Source organism: Brachycentrus maculatus, unplaced genomic scaffold, assembly GCF_059751285.1.
Source record: "Brachycentrus maculatus isolate JH-2025_06_01 unplaced genomic scaffold, ASM5975128v1 h1tg000514l, whole genome shotgun sequence".
NCBI lineage: Eukaryota > Metazoa > Arthropoda > Insecta > Trichoptera > Brachycentridae > Brachycentrus > Brachycentrus maculatus.
Window position 1 is genome coordinate 836393 of NW_028281260.1, and position 24972 is coordinate 861364.

The 24972-nt window shown below is 28.1% G+C and overlaps 1 protein-coding gene across 1 annotated transcript in view; it reads right to left on the bottom strand.

Annotated features, from left to right (window-relative positions):
• mmd (disintegrin and metalloproteinase domain-containing protein mind-meld) overlaps positions 1–24972 on the bottom strand; it is a 420228-nt gene that overhangs the window by 142114 nt on the left and 253142 nt on the right. The window contains exon 5 of the mRNA XM_088272686.1: positions 14136–14207. Within this exon, the coding sequence (XP_088128812.1) occupies positions 14136–14207 (72 nt within the window). The remainder of the gene's footprint in view (positions 1–14135; positions 14208–24972) is intronic.

Sequence of the window (24972 nt, forward strand, 5' to 3'; positions counted from 1 at the left end):
CACATATATTTTCTTAGTCATTCTCTCGCTATCCATTCGCTCCACATGTCCATACCACCGCAAAGAACTCTTCCTAATCTTTTCAACTATTCCTCGTAATGTGACTATGTTAAAATCATGGATTAAGTTCAATTAAATATATTGATGACTCCTATCCATAAATGGTGCATAGAGCACTGCATTAGATCAAAACAGTGTTAACTTGACCACTAATTATATCAAGACAAAATGATAAGGTCCTGCGCAAATCTCTTGTGTCTAAGAATAAAATAAACATTTTATGATATTGTGGTCGTAAGTTAAAGAGGTCATAGTGATGATTATAAAAAAAAAAAGGAAGGAAGAATAAACGTTCAGAATTGAAGAATAGCGGTAATGACTTAAGTTGCATAGTTGCAAAGCTTGTGAATGATTGAGATTTCTAATGTATGAGAATACCTTAAGGATAGTACTTATTACAATTTATATTATTTCTTTCGTTTTTCTTTGCTGGTAAGTACATAAATTTTCAGTATCAAACCCTGTTGTCGAAGGTATAAATCATGATTAACGGAGGCGGGAAAAAGAAATATGACACACAAAAGGTGCTAGTGTTAAGACGTATTAATACATTTCCGTTATTCCTGAGAAAACACTAGTGGAAATGAATAGAGTTTATCCTTAAATTACAGCCAATTTAATCAATTAGTGTTATAACATTAGTATAAACGTGCCGAGTCACTAATAAATCGAATCCCCACTTCTCTTATTATGCCTTTTAAAAGGCATATTTTTATACACCTCTTGAGAAAAATAAATATTAATAATTGACTGACTTACTAACTGTACATCAAGCTACTTCACCGCCGGAGTCAGCAGATAGAATACAACGCTACACAAATCTGTCTTTGCAAACATTCCTCGCTTCAATCGCCTTTGTGCATCTCCTCATACATACCCGTCAATCGTTCCGACTCCTGACTTAACCGTTTTTTATGACAAACTTATACAAGTATTTGACAGACTTATGCCATTTTTTCCTCAATATTCTTCAGCTCCTATTCCCATCTACTTGCACCTAAAAAATTAGTTTGCCAAAAAAATTATAATTTATTAAAAAAAATTGTGTCCAAACCATCTCAACACACCTTTCTTAATTTTATCTAAAATGCTTATCTAAACCTTGTATTCCTTCTTTATTTCACCATTAGAACACCTGTCACACATCGTTTTGACGCAAATTTGTCTGCAAGATCGCTTTTCTACTGTTTTCAGTGTACTTTGATTTTTCTTTTAATCCAAATTCATGTTTTTATTTCATACAAATCGTAAAGGAACATTTTACAAGTTAAAATACATTTGCGGTCTTGTTTGCCAATGGTTCGCCAGTTCGAAAAACCTTTGATTTTTGAGATTACCATAATGTATCACATTCGTTTGTGTACACGTCCAACCGCTAATATACTCATGCGGTCAGAATTAATTCATTTAATCTGTAATTTCCAGTTAATTGGTTGGAGCGATTAAACCTCCTCCGCGATACTGCGGGCCAACCAGCGCCAGCGGGGAGATTTGGAATAAAAAATAAAACCCACTAAATGTTAAGCACCGCAATAAAACGAGAGACTCGGTTTACATTTATTCGATCGTCAAAAGTATTATTACTGAATCTCTGTTAGGCGACGCGAAACAATAAAAACGTGATTTTTAATGAAAAAGGATTCAAAACTTTTAAAAATATTTTATGGCATATAAACTACATTACTGCAACCGCTAACTCTAGAAAACTATCGTTTAAAGTTGTTTTATTAATCATATTTCGAATTAATCTTAAAACATTGTTAACAAAATATCTGATTTAAAAATCAATTTCAATAAAAAATTTCAATGATTTTTTGAAAAGTCTTCTAGTGTGTAAAATAATAAGTAAAGAATCTTATCATTTCATTGAGGTTTTCGGTAGTAAAAACTCACAAATTTCAGCCATTGTTGTCATCGATGAAGTAAATAACATACAATAAATCTTTTCAATTGAATAAAAAATATAAGTTCCGAAATTCGAGTAGGTACTGTGGTTAACAATCGTGAATGGTGAATGTTACACAGTTTATAAAGTGATCAGTTAAATCAAGGCATGATGGGTCAAAAGTTTTAGTATAACTTACCTCTTAGTGGAGCAAATTAAGAATTTGTGAAAAAAAAATTCAGGCATATTCAAAATATTGGTAATAATAAGAAGAAAATTAAAAGAGGTGCTCATCTTAATTTATGTTTCTATTGAATTAAATAGATCGTTTGGGTTTGTGCTAAAAAGAATAAAGATTCTGCAAATTTGAATAAAAATAACTCTCATTTTCTAATGCAAGGATTATAGTTCAATGAAACGTGACAAGGCAGGAAAGCGATTTGATTATCATGATTACAGGATTACGTTACACGTCTTTTAACACTCGTATGCTTCAGACCTGTGTATCTGCCAAGATGTTTAAGGTTTCTTATTCCATTTCTATGTCGCAAATCCCCTTAATACGATATCCTTCATGCATAATCATTATGAGTATTTAAAGCGCGTTTCAACAACATGGATTTCACATATAACATTAAGCATTCAAAATTGCTTTTTTTAATAGCAAACATTTTAAAATTAAAAAAGGTTTATTCGGTTCGGAATAAATAACAATGCGATAGTATAATAAACGGTGAGATAACACGTGATTATTTCAAGTACTAAAATGTTGAACTTATTATTTATTTGATCGCAAAAATTCAATTGAAAATCCCGTTACAAACATTAAATTAGTCATTTGTATAGCCCTAAATATGTATAATTAGTGAATTTAATCAATGATACTTGTCTTTATAATTGTGTAGATTATTATTTAAAATGGGAAATGGAAAAGAAATTGAGAAATGTGATAATGTTAAAGAAATAAGCGAAAATATGTACGATGACCATTTTATATAATTGTAAAAAAAAACTACATTCTCATGTGATATATTAAATACAAATTTGTAATCAGTACATTGAAATAAAAATAAAATAAATATTTACATTTGTAATGTAAATTATTATTGCAAATAATCAATACGACATATTTATTTTGCTAGTTTATAGAAAACGGACTCTTATCATTTAAATTGCAGGCGATAAATTATTTCATTAGCAGACTTAAACAATTAAATGTCTCGCACCATGCTTGATAATAATTACATCGTCTAAAGTCCGTTCTGTCATTTAACGAGGCTGGGGAGGGTCCGTACAGATAGGACTATGGGATCTCCTAAATAAATTATTCAGTCACCGTACAGCTCTTGTAATAAAACCAATTACTGAAGGATGTCTCATGCACATAATACCTACCTACTTATTTCTCTTTTTCCATTCTGTTCTGAACGATTTTTGATTAGATTACCGTCAACTTTGTTGCGAACACGTTTCCAAATACGGAGAAATTCGTGACCAGAAGCCACTCGAATACAAACGTAAGAGTATATATAATAATTAACAACAATGTTACTTTTCTTTCGAATTATGTTGGACATAGGTCCGTAATATCTCCTTTCAGAATTAAAACCGATATTTATTTTACTTTACATTTGTATGCAGTCAGTGCACTTTGACATTAAAATTGACTTGATTACTTACTCGTATTAAGGTAAATGAAGTATTTTTTGCAATAAATTACTAACATATGTATGTGTAAAAATAAATCTGAGTTTGAAGAAAATAGAAATGATTAAAAAATAATGTTTTTAAAATAAAATTTATGTAAAACAGAAATTAAAATACCGAAAATTAAAATGAGAACACAATAAACGGACACGATGTCTTCATTTTTTAGACCCTGATAAAGTATGTAAACTAATTTAAATCACGATTCTCACTTAAGAAAATTTTACGAAATTGATTTTTAGAACTAAAAATCCTACGTTATATTTTAAAGAATTAATTTAAGGAATGTTCACTAAATTTTCTAAAATGGATTTCTGAGCAATGAATTAAACAATTGTTGCAATTTTAATCAGGAATTTTTCAAAGAATGTGATTTTTACGTAAAAAGAATTTTCTTCTTCCGTGATCCATATTAGTTTTTCGATTTCAGAAAAAAATTCACGTTTACCGGATAAACCGAGTATATATATTATTCATTGGATTTTTTCCTTTATCCACGGGGTTTTAAAAGTGTTTATAGGACAAGACAAACAGGGGTGGGAATGATAGGGTGTAAAGTAACAACGACCCTTCTGGACTCACCACTCGCGAAGGATCAGACAAAAATTTACGACGACGGTTATTTTAGGTTCCGAATTTAAGCGCCCGACAAAACTGAATAATTAAATAAAGAATGAAAACACTCACACTGAAGTAAATAAGGGTCGAAGCTAATAAGCAATTTTTCTCCGTTTAAAAAAATTGCCGAAATATTAAAGTATACATATTTTGAAGATAACGTACTATAAAACTACGTAATCCATGCATCACTAACACAATTAAGGTCGCAAGTACTTTGATTTGGATAATTTTATGGAAAAACAGCATTTCGCCAAAAAAATGGTTGACAACTTGCAGTAGTCATTTTGTACTGGGACCAAATTTTGCAGGAGCTACCAAAAACATTTTTAGTTTAATTTGATATGAAAATATTAATGTACTTGTTTGAATTGACATTTAATATATATTTTTTAAATCTCTCTTCAGCTTATTGACTGCAGATTGAAATCTTTTATCAGTAATATTTAAGTATATATAAAAAAATACATGTTTATTTTTTTGTTGATAATTATCGATTGCGGGTTGTATGGGTCATTTTTCACATATTTGAATTCAGTCCACAAAGACAAAGTTGAGATTTAAAAAAAATGTATATAGGTCAAAATATATTTAGAGACGTTAGTCCTGTAAATGAACTAATTATGTAAATATTAAAATTTTAGTTTCTATTAAAGTCACAGGACTTAGATTTTAAATAATCGTAACATTTAATTACTGTTTAATCCTTTACGTTATTTGCTAGCGCTTTGTAGTCTTCGGATACATTTTAAATACCTCAGGCGATAAGCATTAATCATTCATCTCGAAAGAACAAATTATTTTAAAAAGACGTAAAGATTAACCAAATAAACGTAAATGTATTATTGAAATATATAATATTGCAATCAGTAACATAATTTAGGTAAAAATTCTTCATACACGTTTTTAAGAAGAAAAACAACTAATTTTTATGTCAAAGACAAACACAAAAAGGAAACAATCTATGTATTGAGCATGTAATAATTAAACGATTTTCATATGTATCCTCAATTTATAAAACAATATCCTTGATTGTCTGTCAAAAGACGTCAAATTTCAAAATGAATATTTAATAGCTTGATATGAAAGTAGCTATTTTTTTTATTTATTATTTATTATTCGAATTTTTAATTTATACTTCATGGTATATGCATTTTTTAAAAAACAATAATAAAAAATTTCATGTAAGAAATGTCGTTAGTATACAATATAATGCTCACTTTAGTATAGTGCATACTATAATTGTTGTCATTTTTAACCAAGAAAATTTTTAGTAAAACAAGATTACATAAATTATAAAATAATTAGGATAAAAGAAATGGCTAATATTTATTGCAAAAAAATAAATCTGTAGCTGTTTTTTCTTAAGTATCAATTCATCAATATCCTCGAGCACCTAACAAACATAAACATTGTCCCTTGAGTTTGTAGTGTCCCTGTGGACCCACCCGCCCAGCCACCCTGTACTAGCAGTTACCCAGCGAGGGTAGCGCCACCGGAGCTAAATGAAAGTTTCTCATTAAAGATCACAAAAGAGTACCATTATTGCAGTTCTCAAACATAACAATGAGGGAAGAATGTCTACACCAATAGCGAGAAAATTCTACGTCTTGGAAAAGATTAAACCCAGTGAAATCGGAGCCCATTTTGATCGGGGGAGGTTATTTCGCTTCTTTCTTCAAGTAAACACAACTTTTGAAGAAAAATATACACCAAATTGTCTTGAGGGGGATGCAGAAGTTGAGAATTTGTTTTCAGAAAACAACCATTCAAGAGTTGAATTAAATGCAATCTTGCAGACAGCGAACGCGAGAAAATTATTAAAATATATTTTGCGCTAGAACCGCCGAGAATGTGAGATGAAATCTTGTTATTTTTAAAGTAATATGCAGTATTTACGAATTTATTTATTTTATATTTTGCTGCTTAATACCATTCAACAATTTTCTTTCTTAAGTTTATAATTTGAATAGTAAAAAATGAAAGTTCTTTATGAAAGTGTTCTATACTTGTACATAGATACTAAATTATATTTGTACACCACAAAAAGACAGTTAGCATTTCTTTTATTGTAATCTCAGCGTGGACAAATATGAGATTAATATGGCAATTTGTGAAATGTAATGTTAAATAGAATATTGCAAAATATATAAGATTAAAAATATGAAAATTGTCATATTAAATAACTTTTTGCAATGTAGCCTAAACTAACTAAATCCATTAAAAACAGGCTGTGATTCTTTTAAATACCCATACTTACACCCCTTTGTTTAATTGCATGAGCAAAATCTATCATTTTAAATTTTATAATCGTTTTCGGAAAAATTACATTTCGTGTAGCCTATCTAGAAAATCAAAAATTTTGCTGAGAATTTTCTGATGAATAAGGCTAGCAGAATATTTAAGGAGAATTGGTATTTGGAACAAGTTGATATTTTCTTTTTATTTAATTGTACGTGTACAGAAACGTATATATGTTAAGATGTACGGCACATTGTTTTACCAGAAGCAGTTCTGAGAAACAATTAAATCAATTGAATCTTTCGATTAGATACACTCTTTGAATTCGAAATATAGTCGATCTAAAAGTCTATTGCTACTTTCGCCTCACATAAAGACAAAGTTCTTTGTATTAGCAGTTTAAGTGAAGTGTAGTATTTCAGGAGCGACAGAGCATTCCGAGAAACCATTACGGCTCTGATCGGTCAAAGGTTTTCCCTCCAACTGGAAACGAGATACTACCGTTACGAGTTTTGTACAATTTCATCTCGCGGATATGTACCATTTATAAGTGTTATCTACAACAAAATGGACAATAATACTAAACACAGTATTAAGGCTTGATTGGAATTATATTACCGGATCCGAGCTTTTATGAGTTTCATCGTTCTTCGACATGTTATTTAAAAAAATTAAAATTAAAATTCATCACTTGCGATGCTGCTTTAAATATGATTTATCGTATCTTGCAAAAATGTACAAAAATTTGAATTACATAAATTTAAAAAAAAATCCTTTGTATCCTATTTTTATTTTACTTTATTCACCATTACAGTTTAATAAGCAGAGTTTTTTTGTGTTAAAAAAAGTAATTTACACTCCATTGAATTAATTTTAATTGTTGCCCATGATAAAATAATATTTATTTATTCATTCATTTATTTTTATTTATTTATTTATTGAACGGCTGATGCCTTTAAAGTAATACACATAATACATATATACAGTATCTAATACAAAAATAAAAAATACACTAATGATACACTAACTGGAAACAAAAAGTCTTATAACATAAAATCATAATTAAAAAAATAAAATAACAAGTAGTAAGCACTAGTAAATACACGTCTCCTTCAAACACTATCGGTGAGCAGTAAGAGAGAGTGAAACACAACGTTTTAATTTATCCATTATAATATTGTATCGTTTTTAATTATATTCTTCTATCTTAGCCTGATCCACGCCCAATAATGCGTAGGGCACTGCATTATATTAAAGCAGTTTTATCTTGAACGTTAATTTTATGAAGGTAAAGTATAAGTCTTGCAATTTAAGCAATAGTTCAGAGTGTTATCAAATAAATACATACTATAGAATGAAATCCCTTTTATTTATTCTTACCCCCTAGAAATCGATTCCGACACCTGCGGTACGGTAGGTAAATACGATTACTACTCTACTACTCATACGCACACACACACACACACGTTTTTGTTATGTATACCATATATATATATAATAAATAAATAGACATATCATGATTATTATTTGTTTAAACTAATGTAGACATAATGTATAACACGTTGTATGAATATGCTAGATAAACATTTTTCTGTCGTTGTTAATAATGATAAATTTATTATTTACCACAACCTTTAATAATATTTCCAGTGCTACAATGATTATAAAAATGGAAGTTTTAATTCGCGCTTCACGGAAAAAAATATGCAATTTTGATTTCCAATTCAGTCCGCTATGAAAGCGAGAAATCGATGGCGGGAAAATGGATATACCTCTTCGATTAAATCTACTGCCGAGATGAGAAATTTGCTAAATCTCGGTCTGGTTCATTTTGGCCGATCTTATTCGAAGACACTTAATCAAAGGATTGGTCGGGAGCCGGTCGGGCTAGAATTATTTACCGCCGAAGCAATCTCAATAACAATGACGACAAAGAAAATTCGATTAAGTTAACATCCTTTAACAGGCCTCCAGAGACGAAAACTGGCTGGAGTCTGGAGTGAATCATAGATGCTCGTGGTCGGTGAATTCACACAGCCAGAGTTTAGGTACAAAGCACATGAGAACTGAGTCATTGAGACAACATTGTGAATTTAATCGTAATTAAAGTACCACACTGTATATGTATTCCGGTAATATTAAAATAAGTATTTTTTTTGTTCAAGTTCATAGTAGAGTAATATTATATTTTTATTTATTGTTTCGGCATTCACTTTGTGGTAAGATATGATAAAATTGTAATAGAAAAACACTTGTTTTATCAGTTTGTATTTGGACTTGAATATGGAAGCACAGCTTCCGAAACAAGTCGTCAGTTACAAATAGTAAAATAAACTCAAGTGAGAAATTTGTATATGTATACGAATATATGTATATATATATATATATATATATATATATATATATATATATATATATATATATATATATATATATATATATATATATATATATATATATATATATATATATATATATATATATATATATATATATATATATATATATATATATATATATATATATATATATATATATATATATATTTATATATATATATATATATATATATATATATATATATATATATATATATATATATATATATATATATATATATATATATATATATATATATATATATATATATATATATATATATATATATATATATATATATATATTTATATATATATATATATATATATATATATATATGAATATATATACATATTTTTATATATATATATATATATATATATATATAATATATATTTATAAAAATATATTATTTTTAAATTTTTTCAGACTGTTTTCATTCTGGATACGTTCAGGTATCTCATTATACATTTTTGAATCCTTCCACATCATATAATTTTGAGACTCTATATATTTTTTCAAAAATGTATGTCTTATTTTATTATTTTTTATCGTACTTTGTCTATGAAATTTTAAATTTAAAACTTCTTTTTCCTTAAAATATGTAGGCAATTTATCGTTAAAAATATATTTAAAAAAAGCTTCTTAAACATTAGATAAGTAACCAGTAGAGTTCTTTTCTCATTTTTTCTACATTCTTGTATCTAATTTTTTTTGAGTACTATTCTCATAGCTTCATTTTGAAAAATCTCCTTTTTACTGAAGTATAATAAGGCAAAGATTTTTAATGATGCGTAATAAACGCGATGCAATTTCAATGTAACTCAAAATGATGCAACTGTTATACAGTTAGAAGAAAGAATATGATATGTTACATAAATTTTACATTATTTGCATACTAAGCATTTCCACTTTAAATTTTTCGATTTCCAGTTTCAATCAGGCATTGGCTATATCTGGATTTTCCGTCAAAATTTCATTACAATATTTGCCCTATCGTAAAATTTGCATTGCAGTTGATTTATTCCACGTTTATGCATTTATTCAATGATATGGAAAATAGCTTAAAGGCGCACTGGCTCTAGTGAGGTTTTCTTCCATACATACAGCCTCTAGTTTCTAGTACAAAGTTTCATATTTGCATTAGCATTTTATAGATTTTATGATGGAAAACTATGCAAATTTGCAAGCAGCCAAATTAATTACAGAATTTTATTATTCAGAAAAATTTACCTGTAAAATATGTGGACTTTGAATATTTTATATAACATTCAATTTTTGGATATCAAATAATAACGTATGAGTTATTTGATGTTACAAAATATTTAGTAAAATGCATTTTGATGCAAATTTTTTACACTTGTAATAAAGTGTTACTTATGAATTAAATTATTAGAAAAATGATGCATTAATTTTGACATGACAAAAAATGTCAAAATAATATTAAAAAAATTGACATTTTATAAACCCACATTTTAATAAGCTAATACCATAAGAACATCTCGCTGGGATATTACATTGCTTATTAATCGACAAACCATTTCAAAAAAGTTTTTTCAAAAGTTTACCTCCCTTTATTGCCTTCTCAAATTTTTCGAATCTAGCTTAGTAAGGGTCGCATAACCATCAAATATAGACAGAACCTATTTAAAAATATATGGTTAAAAAGATAGTTCATCTAAGTAATTTGTAGTTTTCACAAATAATACTAAAAGCACAAACAAAATAAGGAAAAAAAGCCAATTTAATATTACACTTTGTTCCATGCTGAAATTTAATAGTTAATTACAACTTGGATTGGAGTTTAATAAAATCACGGGAGATTCATTGAACGGGTTATTTGATCCTTCACCCTACGTCGGCAACAGCACTGCAAGTGATACTAGTAAAATCCAAGTAAGATAAGTTATATCACGAGGAAAAAGTTTTTTTTTTCAATTAATTTATTTCTTTTGATTTTGATAACAGTCTGAAAACAAATTTTAAGTTTGTATTTTATTTTATTTATTTAGGTCTTAATACAATCGATAACAATTTTGTAACTGTTTGTTCTTAGCCACGCGTTACTGTGGCTAAGTTTAGTACTAGAACAGTAAAACAGCATAAAACATTGCTCATGGCGGAGGGCGTCCTTCTTGAGAGCTGAGATACCTTAGTATTATCAATGTTTTCTATAGCATTGTTGTTTCAAAGATTTTTTTTTATATTTTCATTGCTCTACAAGCATTGTAAATACACATAATAAAATTGCGCTTTCTATTTTCTTTATTTTCTAATTCATTAGACTAAACTAAAGCTGTACATGGCTGGATACAGTTCGTTTGACGTATTAAAAAAAAGATTTATAGTACTTTTATTTATTATTTTAACATTAATGATTTTTTTTATTAAAAAACCCTGCAAAGTCTTTTTTTTTTTAATAAACCTTTAGATAAAACTTTAATTTTAAATATCTTGTTTGTAGGATTTATTTTATCACTAAAAAGTGGATAATTATTTAAAAAAAAACGAGTGTTGTATTCATAATAGAATTGTTATCGAATACTTATTTAAGGAAACATAAATATGGTATTTCCCGTCATGGCTATTTGATTGAAAACCTTCTAGACACATATTTTCCCTCCCTTAAATGGAAATTATGGAAATATATTCCATTTTTTCATCGCGTAGCAAAACAATTTACGAAAAATCGCTCCTAAGCAAAACGAAATTCGGGAGATGAGTGGGAACCGGTAATGAAATATTAATTTTGAATAAGGAAAAATAAAATTACTTTTTTTATTATTTTTATCCCTGATAAATTGATACCGTGAAGGTGTAGGCGGACGGAAGATTTAGCAATTTCATTTGTCGGTTTTTCTTATTCTATTTATAAAACAAAAAAGATACAAAATCTGTATATATAATCATTTCTGAAGTAAACCGGACCTCGGTAGAAAAAACAAGTTTTTTTTATTTCAAATAAAGTGAATTGAATTTTCATAGTTAAATTATGTTGTTGAAAAATAAATATCAAACAACAACAGTAACAATTTTTTTAATCAAATCCAAAACTAACAATGAAATGCCAATATTCCTTAAAGTATTACAGGATTTCAATGATTTGAATAAAAGTTTTTCAAATATTTTTCTGAGTTCACTTGAATTTCGGTTTCTGTGTTTTAAAATTAAATAAAGTGGGTTGAAACGATTTTTTTTTTTAATTTTAATCTTAACTTCGTATGTATATTTTCATTTCATCTCTAGTGAATCCACGCAAACAAAAAAATCATACTGGTAATAAATCGAAGTTATGTGTTCTCAGCAATATAGCAGACAACTAAGTTATACACAATGTAGAATAAGAAACATGAAGGTATGCTATAACAATAGTTATATGATATAAGGCCTTATGAAATAACTACGGCGCTGAAGCGCGAGTGGTATGCTGGCTACAGTATTCTGGAATAGTCTTACAAACAACATAGTTTTGCAGGTCGAAGGGCTGATGAAGAGCTCAAACTTTATCATAAAACTGCTAGCGGAGCATGGATTGGAACTGGTATTGTGGCAACATTGGAGCAGTATTGGGATTACATGCACCAGTGAGCTGACTTATCTCTTTACGTTATTTGGTATCTTCCTTTTATACGAGTATATCTGATACTACTACTTAAATATTACATATTGTGCCACGTTTTATTAAAATGTTATTGTATTTTTCTTTAAAGAATTAAATGAAATGAAATTAATTGTGCAATTAATTAATTAGGAATTGTCGATGTAAATGTTAATTATAACAGTTATTCTGCTGATATAAAGTTTGATAAAATTTTGACTACTGTAATATCGTAGAATTTAAAACTTTAATATTTTAATGTTATTAACAAATTACTGTACATGATTTAGAAACAGATATCTCAAAAATGATAAATTACATCTTTATGGAAAAAAGGTAAAAGTTATGTTAAAGCTTATTAAAGACAAATGGTTTTTTCGAAGATATTTGAATATTGCTGTTTAATACTTTTATGGTTAAATATAGAAATATATATTTATACATATCATTCCATAGTAATTGCTACTTCAAACATTTTTTTTGTTAATTTTTTAAATTGTGCCTTTTTAATATGTCGATTTAGTAGCAAATGAGCAAAACGTAGGCAAATGAATAAATAAATACATATGATTGAGTCTAGAACATTATAAAACTAATTAACATTGGTCCAAACGTTCCCTACGCCTACGCCTGTCTTAACCAATTTTCATTGATTTTTTACATCATTAAAATAAGAAAATACATTTGTAGTTTTTAGTTTAAGGGGATGAAGTTAGTAGGGATAACCTTACTCCCTTGGTGCAATATTCAATACTTACATTTTGGGAAATAGTCGAGGAAGGAAATTGAATTGAAAAGTTATTTCCACTAGGAATTGACAGAATCCATATTTCGTGAAACTTTTATCCGCATGCACAATATCAAGTACTAAATTTAAAAGTACACAACATAAAACTTAGACTTTCAAATATACAGTACATATTATTCCTAATGATGTAACCACCCATTAGGCGTACTCATTTAAGTCAATTTACACGGAGTATATGTAGATTGACATTTTCGAAAAAAACCTCCCGTTTTAAATCTGTAATAAAAAAATGTTCGTGTAGAAAGTTTTTTTTTTAAATACGCGAAAAACAAGAAAAAGTACATATTAAGAAAAATATATTAAAATAAGAATCATTTAAAAAAAATATATTTTAAAACGTGAGAAAGAACGGAGAATGGATAATTTAAAGTCAACAATTTATATGAATTTGAATTTTCTGAAAAAAAAAAATCATTCACCACATTTTACCTTTTGCTTTCAAACCGGTTAGTGGTAAATTGATAAGATAATCGATTAATAAATCAATAATCAATCATTCATTTTGTAGTTCATTACGTAACAATCTACAAGAAGAATCACTGTCATTAATCTAATGCCTAAAGACGTTCTTTGAAGAAAAAATCTTGAGCGAACTGACTGATTTTTTATCTGAGATGCATAACACGAGCAGCATTTAAACATCTTTCAAAATCCGTAAAAAACCTAAATTATGCAAGACAGAGTTTTTTTGGAGATGAGATGAATATTTTTGGTAGAAAGTTTTTTGTGCTGGGCCTGGTTGAAAGGTTGAAATGTTAATTCACCTATTCACGAAACGCAATACAGAATAATTCATTCCTGAAGTTCTTATTCATACTAATACAATAAAAAGGACTCACCCTCGTCCTTCCTCTCGTCCCACCCTGGTAACTTCCTTCAGATCCTGCACCGTATCCTCTTCCCCCAGGAAACTGAAACAAAGGTATAAAAATAAAATAAACGACTCTTATCTGTGACGGTACACTTAATACATAAATTTTCGGACTTTAAGTACCAATTCGCTCGTAAATTCAGCTTCATTTAAATTCAAATTATATACAACATGCTAAAATAATAATATTGTATCCATTCAGGTAAAAGCACGTTAAATAACTGAAAAACGCTTTTCTGAATTTTTTTCTCATGGAATAATACGAAACACAATTTAAAAACGATTGCTAAAAATATATCAACGTGTTTTTTCTTTCCATATTATAATAAAATGAGCTTCATAAGAAAGATCACAAAGAGTTATTTTTTTTTGGACTTTTGACTGAATTGAGAAGATACATATTATGGAATTTTAGTGATTAAATAAATTTATTTGGCAGTCACTTTGTGGTAAAATCTATCCACGTTTAATCGTAGTTTTGTTTGGTAAATACCTACCACTATTTATTAAAATCTAAAAATGACGCGGAATGCATCGAAAAACGTGTCACAACAGATTTAATGAAATAGTGGTAATAAACAAGTAAAACTTAAATTAAACAAGAAATAAATATGCAAACAGTTCATAAGTTACAAAAATGTTAATTTATCATTTGAAAAAGAAAATTTCACACGTTTTATTTATTATGTCTATTTTTTGTTCACACTAATACAAACCACCTTTAAATATTTTACCAATCATTTGCTTTGTATTTAATAAGTATATGTACCTACATTCATAATGCTCAGTGAATACTCAATAACTTGTACCATTGAAACCATAAAAATTAAACATTTTTGGTAGTTCATAACGGATGAAAAGTAATGGAAAACCAAGCCAATATTTTTATTCATTTATATTCTGATTGCCTTCATGAATTATCCGCATCCGTTTACTCGAGCAAATATATATTATTATTCATATGATGCATTTCGTAAACCTAGAAAAATAGCGCAGCGGATCGTAAAGGCCTTTGTTTTCACATGATGCTAGTCATACCCTTCCTCGCACTCGAATCCACAACAAGCGAATGTTTTTAATTAATTCGCATACTATATTTGCCATGCTTCGAATCCACTTGATACCGTGTGGTCAGCAAACTAACATGAAACATGCAGGTATGGCGAGTGCATGTTATGACGATGAGTAGTTATTACAAACATGTTGAATCACAAGCCAGCATGTTGACACGCGTTGTATCAGTTTTGTGTCGGGTATACTTAAAACGGATTAAGTAAGCCACCGTGATGTCATGCAATAGTGACGCAATTCGAAACAGAGATTCGGTCATAGGGGAAACTCGGACATTTTAAACGCGTAATTGAAATCTTTCTAATGTTTAAAAAAATTCATAGGATCCATAATATTTTTTAATAAAAAAAATGACATTTAATGTACCTAATAAAGTTAAGTATAAAGTAACGGGACATTTTTTTCTTGCACGTTTAATTTAAAAAAAAAATATGTATAGACGTTTTATATGTTAAAAGTCTTAGTTTAAGTATTATGAAAAATATTTTGCCGCAAACATAATTTTATTTTTAATAAAGAAATAAAGAAACCGTAGAAACTGAAAAATATATATACAATACGATAATGGGGAATAAATAAAACATAAAGGTTTTGAAGTGAATACATCACCTTCTTAAAAATCTATTTATATTCGGCTAATAAATAAAGGATATTGGGAGAAAATATTCATTCAGTTTATTGAAATCGTTCTTCAACATTTTTTGAAATGCTAATATCAAACGAAAAAAAACTTGGCACATTCGAGTCTTTTGATTGTGGAAGAATGGTATAATAAATATGCAAATACCTCGAAATCTTTGAGAAGAACTGGGCCAAAAACACGAAAGTCATGATTTTTAGAGTAATATGTGAATTTAAAGAAAATATAAAGCAAAAATATAAGAATGTAAATTAAAACTATTGAAAAAAACTGAGATAAAGTTCATGATTATTTTAATAAAAAAGTCTAGGTCCCAAAATGAAATTTATAAAATATACTTATGTAATATATGAAAATACTAGTTTGCGGCTAAGAATTTTAATTGGATAACATACATATTTATAAGAGATAACTTTTGCAAAATAATTTCAGATGTTAATGTTCCTTTTTTCGTGAAAAAATAAAAGAATATGGTTTTGCATGAATATGGAAGAGGCAAATAATGTTTGCAAAGACAGAGTTGTGGGACGTTCTATTCTCTCTGACTTCCCCTGCGTAGAAGTGGCGTGATCGTTATTTAGTTTGTTTTGTATCCCTTAACTTACTTTTGATTCTAAAATAAATGAAACTTGAAAAAATTCGTTTCTTATATTGGTATTTTAATTTAAATCAATGCCTTCTTTGATAAAAGCAATGCATTCTTGAAAAAAATAATTTATTAACTCTAAAGTAATAAATGTCAAAACAATAATTCTAATAACTTATAAACATATAGTAATTATTGGAATTGAGACGAATTAGATATTGTTTTGTAGCCTTTTGTAGCATTGCATACGGATATGTATGTTTTGAAAACGAACAAGTATAAAAACCAATGGAACTGAATACAGCTATTGGATTTTTGTCAACTAGATTTAATCAAATTGAAAAATAATAGATAAATCATTTTGCAAAATGTTAGAACAGGAAAACTATTTTTGAAAGTAAAACGGGAATACTTAGATGCGAAGATAAACGTAGGATTTTTATTTCAATACGGGATAAACATATTGATTTATGTTGTCCGAGCCAGTGCTATTTTTCATGCAATATTCAAATAATAAATCTCTAGCTCTGCCGTATACCGGAAGTTCCCTTCCCGACGTCCAAAGATGGCGACGCCGCTTCCGGCCACTTGGCGGGAAGACCTCTGGCGGTGGAAATTTTACTTTATTACAATCTGAAATGCGAAAAGTTTCCTAGTAACTTCGGAATGCATTCTTAATTTATGTATCACTGCAACATTTTCTCGGGCAAAGTTTAAGATTAAAAAATGAAGAACACGTGTTTCTTCGTATTCTCAGAGTTTTCCCACAGATGTGTACTGTATTTTTACAAGTTCAGTAAGAAATACATACCAATTTATCAAAGTTTATACCAAATATTTTTTTAATTTGATAAAACTACATGGCAATTTTTAAAATCAGTCCATGTATTCTTTTCTTTTGCTCAGGTTTGTTAATATTACATGTATGAATAATTTTTTTGGATAATATACATAGCGCCGTTATTTCCAATAATTTAATAAATGCATATTATAAATACACATTAATAATCACGACAATTGTCATTGTTTTTGCACATTTCTATTTTTATTAATTGTTTAATAATGTTTTCATTAAAATATTAATTTTCAAATTCATTAAAATTGCTGTCATTCTTCATACTTTCTATTTTTTCGATCATTTTTAATCATTTGTGTACTAAACAATTTTATGTGTTGTTTTAATTTGACTCTTCGATAATCTTAGTGATGATCTCTGCCACTATCCGAACAAAACGGTGCATACGGCACTGCAACAGATTGTCGCCTTGTGAAGTCGATCGCCAATCATACGAAGTCATTGAGATCAGTTCTGAACTCAAGATTGATAGAAGCTAGGAGAATAATAGATTTTATTGGATACAGATTATAAAATGTATCAACTTTGGATATCATTTAAGAACTTAGCACAGTAATAATACGTCAAAGCAATGATTGAATATTTACAATAAGCCTTTATTCATTACCTTTGTTCAAACTTGAATAAAATTCGGATAATGATGAATGGTTTCAATTTGAATATCAAAACAATGTAATTGAATTCAGAGATATTATCAAGCAACGAATTTAAAAAGGGATTTTAATTAAAAACATTTAACTTTTTCTATAAAATACTTATGCATTTATTGAGTTTTCATTGAAAGAGAAAAGGCAAATAATTTAGAAAACAAATAAATAAAAAAATACTTAAAAAATGCTTGATGCCAAATCTTGTACAAAAATTTAAATTGTACAAAAAAAGTATAAAATTCTACAAAACTTATGTTTTATTTAATATTTTTTAAATAAAATTAAATCATTGCTTAATACATTTTGAAATTCATTATTGTGTCTTGAGTTTGTATTTTAATAAATCCATTTGTTTTTTGTACATGGGAAATATTGTGTCTAAAATAAACTAACTCAGTTAAGAGATTGGTATTTGTGATATCTCATAATTTCATTCTCATAATATATCTATATATCTCATATTATATATCTCATAATTTCATTCTCATTGAAATAAAGAAAAAAAACAATAATTTATGACCGAAAAGGTAAAGTGACTGAAGTATGTGACCACCTCACTCATATTTGATTCGATTATAATCCTTTGACACAAATTGTTCAATGTAATAATTTATGAAGCAAACGTAGAGAGGTGCGGCCGACACACCTTACAAATTAATTCCATTTAGGATTGCGGGGGATTTGGTTTGGCCGATGTGTACCCCGTGTTCTTGGGGTTTAGTCCGGTAAATTCTGTATGACAGGGTGAATTATTGAGAAGGGATGGCGCTCACTCCATCTTGTGCCACACTCGCCCTAATGCCAGCCACCGCCACTCTACCCTCATCCCCGAGTGGAAATTTATACCCAAGACGCTCAGATTTAAACTTTGTGTTATGAAAGGTAAAAGAATACCCTGAACAAATTTGAAGGGCTGATATATGACGTATTGGTGTGTCTTAAAATGGTTTCCAAAATGTGGGTAACGTATACTTTAATCGGGAAAAAATAAAACGAATGTAATATTAATCCTAGATTAATGACTACAAAAATTTAGAAAAAGTTTTTTTTTTATAAAAGTTACAAAACAAAATATTGTTAGGTACGAAATAAACGATCAGAAATTCAAAAAGTCAAATGTTTAGTTTTGAAAAAGAAAAAAACATAATTTACCTACTTTTATTTCATTTAGTTTAATTTCTTATGACAAGTAGCGAAAAAATCTTATAAAAACCTTATTTCTTTGCTTAAAATATTTGACGTTTTAAATTTACGATCTCGATCTCGATTTTATAGAACTCGAAGGTATAAACAAAAACACTGAAATTGTTTGATGTTTCATTAGTATAAACATCAAATGTTTTTAACGTAAATACGTGAAAATTCACAAAAAACAAAGGGTAAAGTCATATTATTACATTTGAAAATATCTTTGGATAGAAAAAAAAATCAATGTAGCCCTATAAATTTTTTGTAAATTAAAAAACTGCACTTGGGTATTTAAACTCTAAATTTATTAAAAAATAATGTAAAATAAATGGTGAAATGAATTTGAACATCGTCCTTAAAAAGGGTAAGGAAAGCTCACAGTCAATTTAATAAACATATCTGAAAAGAAACGCATAATATCATATGATTTATTCTTATTTTTCAATCAATCTTAAAAGATTTTTTGTAAGCCAGAAAGAAATGGTACAATATGGAACAACCCAAGGACACTAGGAAGATAGTTCCAAAGTGTTTATTCCCAAATAAAGTAGATTCACTCACAAACTACTTTTATTTGTTGGCGCTAATGAAGTTTTTTTTTGGCAAAGAGTCGATTCATCGTTAACAATTCAGTGTGCTGTATAGAACAGGTAATTTAGTAATTCCAAATATTTTGATAATAATGAATTTACTTAGATATGTAAAGCTTCTCCTCCAAAATGAATTCAAATGTATAAGATTTATAAAAGACTGGGACACTCAATATTTTGTTTATGAGATTTGTTTTTAACCAAGTTATGCTTTAATTATGTACGAGTATAATAAAAGAAAAACATAATTTTAAAGAAATTATTCAAACTACGCTGAACTTTAAACTTGATTTAGATTCGTATAGTTTTAATTTTAAAATATATATATACTTAAACAGAAATATTGCTTGTTCATATTTTTTCTAGTAGTTATATTTTTCTACCCTAAGCAAAACCTAAAAAATATCTTAAATCATTATTGGACAAAACCACGTATCAAATTGAATGCTTTTGTCTAATGAGTGCCGTTCGTAAAACAGAAACGTCATCGACCATTATGATAACAAATGTCACAGACACGATATTAGGAATGTCGGGGAATTATAAGGATTGTCACCATGACGCTTCCTCCTGACTGCGCTCGAGTTACTCAGCATTTTATGTACCGGAAGATGTAACGAAAGACCTGTCAGAAACGCAACTGACAACCATTGTTATAATGGCGTTTGGGCAAAACGACAAATGTTCCTTGGATGACAAGCGAATGTTTGAAAACATGTGTAGTTAGGTACTCTTATAATTATTTTGACTATAATACAATATTAATTGATATATTAATAAATACACTTAATTCAGTTTCCTAGATAATTTCCTACTTATTAAAATTTAAAATATTCAACTTATAACAATATTTTTGAGATTTTGTTGATTATCATCCAGCTTGCTCAAATAGTAGCGCAAAAGTCATTTCCTTTTAAATTGCAAATGTATTTTTTTGTCTGGTTTTGTACCTATTTCACTAGTAAACAGACGTTATATAGTATTTTAAGGATTAATTATTACTGTTTGTTAGATTTAACATTAATTTATTAAATGTTCGTCAATTCAGTAAGAGATAAGTTTGAAAATGATTATTATTTATTTCATCAGACACTGGACTATTGGACTATTCACTCTACGAATAAGATATTCAATGATTGTAAGCTATATATATATATTTATATATATATATATATTTATATATATATATATATATATATATATATATATATATATATATATATATATATATATATATATATATATATATATTTATATCTGACAAATTTCTTAACTGATGGCCCAACTATAAGCCATACAGACAAATCTATGAAATTAAAACTAGATTCACTCGAGTGACTCGCTTATGTTACATGTTATTTCAAGATATAAAAAAAAAAAATATATATATGTGTAATAAACTATTCGAAAATCCACACGACATCAAAGGCACAGAGTAGGGTTCGCGCGTACTAAGTGCACCATATTGTGAAAGTTGCATGTTAGGTGAGTACCACTCGTTAATAAAATAAAATTAAATCATATATTATGTGCAAAATATCAAATCCACGTATAATTTGATATTTTGCATACTTTCAATCGAATTAATTCGGATACTTTTTTGTCTTGTTTATTATAAGATGTATTTTCGTTGAATACATACTAAGAGTTTTTCCCAAATACTAATTTAAGCATAAATTTCTTTCAAAGATCATAAGTCACTGTCTGCGAGGGTACGATGAGTATGGACGGTTAATAAATCGCTAAAAGCCTATCCAGCGAATATGTAGGCATTTTTATGAGTACTCTTCTTGTTTGTTAAAACCGGAAGAACGAATTTATACGCTTTCAAGTAGTTTCCGAAGCCGGCTGAGCAATATTCAGCATATTTCCAAACACTTTCGTATTCTGCAATATAACAGGCAGCGAATATATGTTCCTTCCCATTTTCGTGTACACACGCCCCAAGCAAGTGCGGCAATCTACGGAAACCCAAGGCTGCATCCAGAGAAGATTTCATAAGTCACAAATTTGACTTGGTAGTCGGCTGTGTATTATTCCTACGCCACAGGTACGCGATAAAGCAATTTTGCACGATACGTTGACTCCGAGCGCTTGAAATTTACAGCGAAGCAAAGGTTTTTGAAAATGCTACGCACCTTAGTCAATTTTCTCTCCAAATCTAATTTCAGGAAGGTAACAAACATACACGTGATAACATTTTCGTCTCATACACGACACTTGTGTTTTCACGGTATACGAAAACCATATTATAACATTTGTTTTGAAAAACATACCTTTTGAAATATAATTATGTATAATTATATAAGGTGGCGCAAAAATTTATCACCCTATCGGAAGATGATATAGTTTTTTTTCCAAATGGTACGTCAATCATATTTGACATTTGTGAACAAGACAGCTACAGTAATAAACAAATTTAGATTGCCGTAAAATTATTCATCCAATTTTGTTTTTAAAAAACTTCTTTACTCAATAAAACAAAATGAGTGACGAAAATCTTTATTTGGACCTTTACAATTTTTCCGTATAATTTTCAAGCATGGTGTTTAAAAAAGGTTTGAAACTCATCGAAACATTTGTAACAATAGCTTTTAAGAAATTGTAATATTTATATAGTAAATGTAAAATTCAAATTATAATAAAAATGGTGTAAATTGTATCAATTGCTAAAAATATTTTTGTTGTTGTTGTTTTTATTCCATATCTGTTACTTTTTGTTTTGTCCGCCTCCGTAGTGTAATGGTCAGCACGCTCGGGTACCGTTCTGGAGGTCCCGGGTTCGATTCCCAAGGGGGGTAAAATAAATAAAAGTGATTTTTTCACTGTCATATTCATTCAATATTACCCTGGACTGGTACCTGAAGCGGAGGGCTGATCACCATTCCTTCATGTGTAAACGATCAAGATAACACTGCGTTTATATGACGCAGTGCTCTATGCACCATTGGGGTGCGGATAAGGGTTTTATTATTATTATTATTATTATCTGTTACTTTGTGCAACAGCCTTGTTATTTTTAAATATGGTTTGCTAGTTTTTGAAACATTTTTTTTGACAATATTTTTTTTAAAAGCCAAGTCTTATTTTTTTCTACGCTCTTTCTATGATCCAATTATTTGTAGGTCGTAAAAATGTATTTGTAATGGAACATTTAACCAATAATTGAGATACAAAACGCTGAATGAACAAAATATTCGGGATGAAAAGTACAGACAAACATTATGTTCTATCGCGTTGTGTTCTATCGCGAGTTCGCCAAAACGTTGCAAGCCCATGATTAGTACATTAGCGAGAACCGAAGCGTACTGTGCACTAAAACCAGGAATTATTTCATAAAACTGGAGGGATTAAAGCAGTTGGCTGTATCTATTTATTTTATTACTCTGTTATAAAGTTTTAATTTGATTTGCCTCGCTCTGTGGCAGAGCGCAGTGGTCGCCCAAATGGGAGTATATTTTCATATATTCACATAAGTGATAATTTATCACCCTGGGTAATGTTTATGATGTAACGTTAATAGAAATGGAGTGTGACAAGCTAATGTAACGCCTTTTAAATATTTAAACTAAAATAAAATTAGTTTAACTAAATTGAAATTACAATTACGTATTTCAAAATAAACTTAATTGTTTAACTGTTTCACACCGTATGTCATATTTCCTGTTTGCTTTGACTTTTTTCGTTGTAAATCGTGGTTAGAATGGAAAAAGTCACATGGTTTATAAAGTAATTACATAAACACGCTGAATATAGAAAGTTGGACACGTAAATTCTCAAACTTTTTTTGTTTAATTTCAACAAATATCCTTGTCATCTTAATATGGTTTTTAATAAATATTTCATCCTTTTGTGGTGTTAAATTTGTCTTTGGTAATCAAAACCTTTTAAAATATTTTTATCTTCAAATCTAGTTCAATAACGTTAATAATCGTACTGTAGAACAGTTGAAAAACAGTTTATTGTTGATTTTATCGTTTATTATATGAAAGCAAGGTACATGTGCCTAGGGTCCTGGTATATATTAAATAAATTTAGCAGTGAAAAAACTAATTATTTAAATGCTCAATGGAATCGATCCCGGGACCTGCAGAATGTTAGCAAGTGCGTTTGTCACTACACTATAAAGGCAGCCTTTTATGGAAATAATTTGTACAAAATTCGATTAGAAAACTTGACGTCAAAAATAAGCAATAGTAATTTGAAGGGTTGCATTTGTATTATCATAAATATGGGCTTTCTCTTGGATTATTCATGTAGCATTTATTTTCGAGGAAAGGGGCATTGTTCGTGATGTAACAACTTAAGTCGAATTTGAGGCGGAAAAGAAATTATAAAATGAAATTATGAATAATTTATTGTTGTGGTGGCTCGCCTTGGGAGTTTATAGAAAGCATAATATTCAGCTTCCAGATGTTTTCAACACACGATTTCGTGGTAGAATATTAAGGTTTATAAATCATCAAAAGAGAATTCTTTGGTTATATTAAAATTCCTAACAAGTTACCGACGCTTTCTTGCGTTAAATGCCTTTGCATGATATTTCATACAATCAGTTTGCGGAATATCTGCTCATCTACCAAAATTTTACCCAAAGTTATTTTAGCAACTTTCCAAAGATAAAAATTGTGTTTTTCTTTAAAAAAAGTTTTAAAAAAACGTTGATATAAAGAAATATCATTATTTTGCCTACGTAAACTTGGAATAATAAAACAATTACCAGATAAAATATAACGTGCTATGTATATATATATATATATATATATATATATATATATATATATATATATGTATATATATATATATATATATGTATATATATATATATATATATATATATATATATATATATATATATATATATATATATATATATATATATATATATATATATATATAATATATATATATATATATATATATATATATATATATATATATATATATATATATATATATATATATATATATATATATATATATATATATATATATATATATATATATATATATATATATATATTGTATATATATATATATATATATATATATATATATATATATATTTATATATATATATATATATATATATATATATATATATATATATATATATATATATATATATATATATATATATATATATATATATATATATATATATATATATATATATATATATATATATATATATATATTATTTTACAGTAGACAGTATGAACAA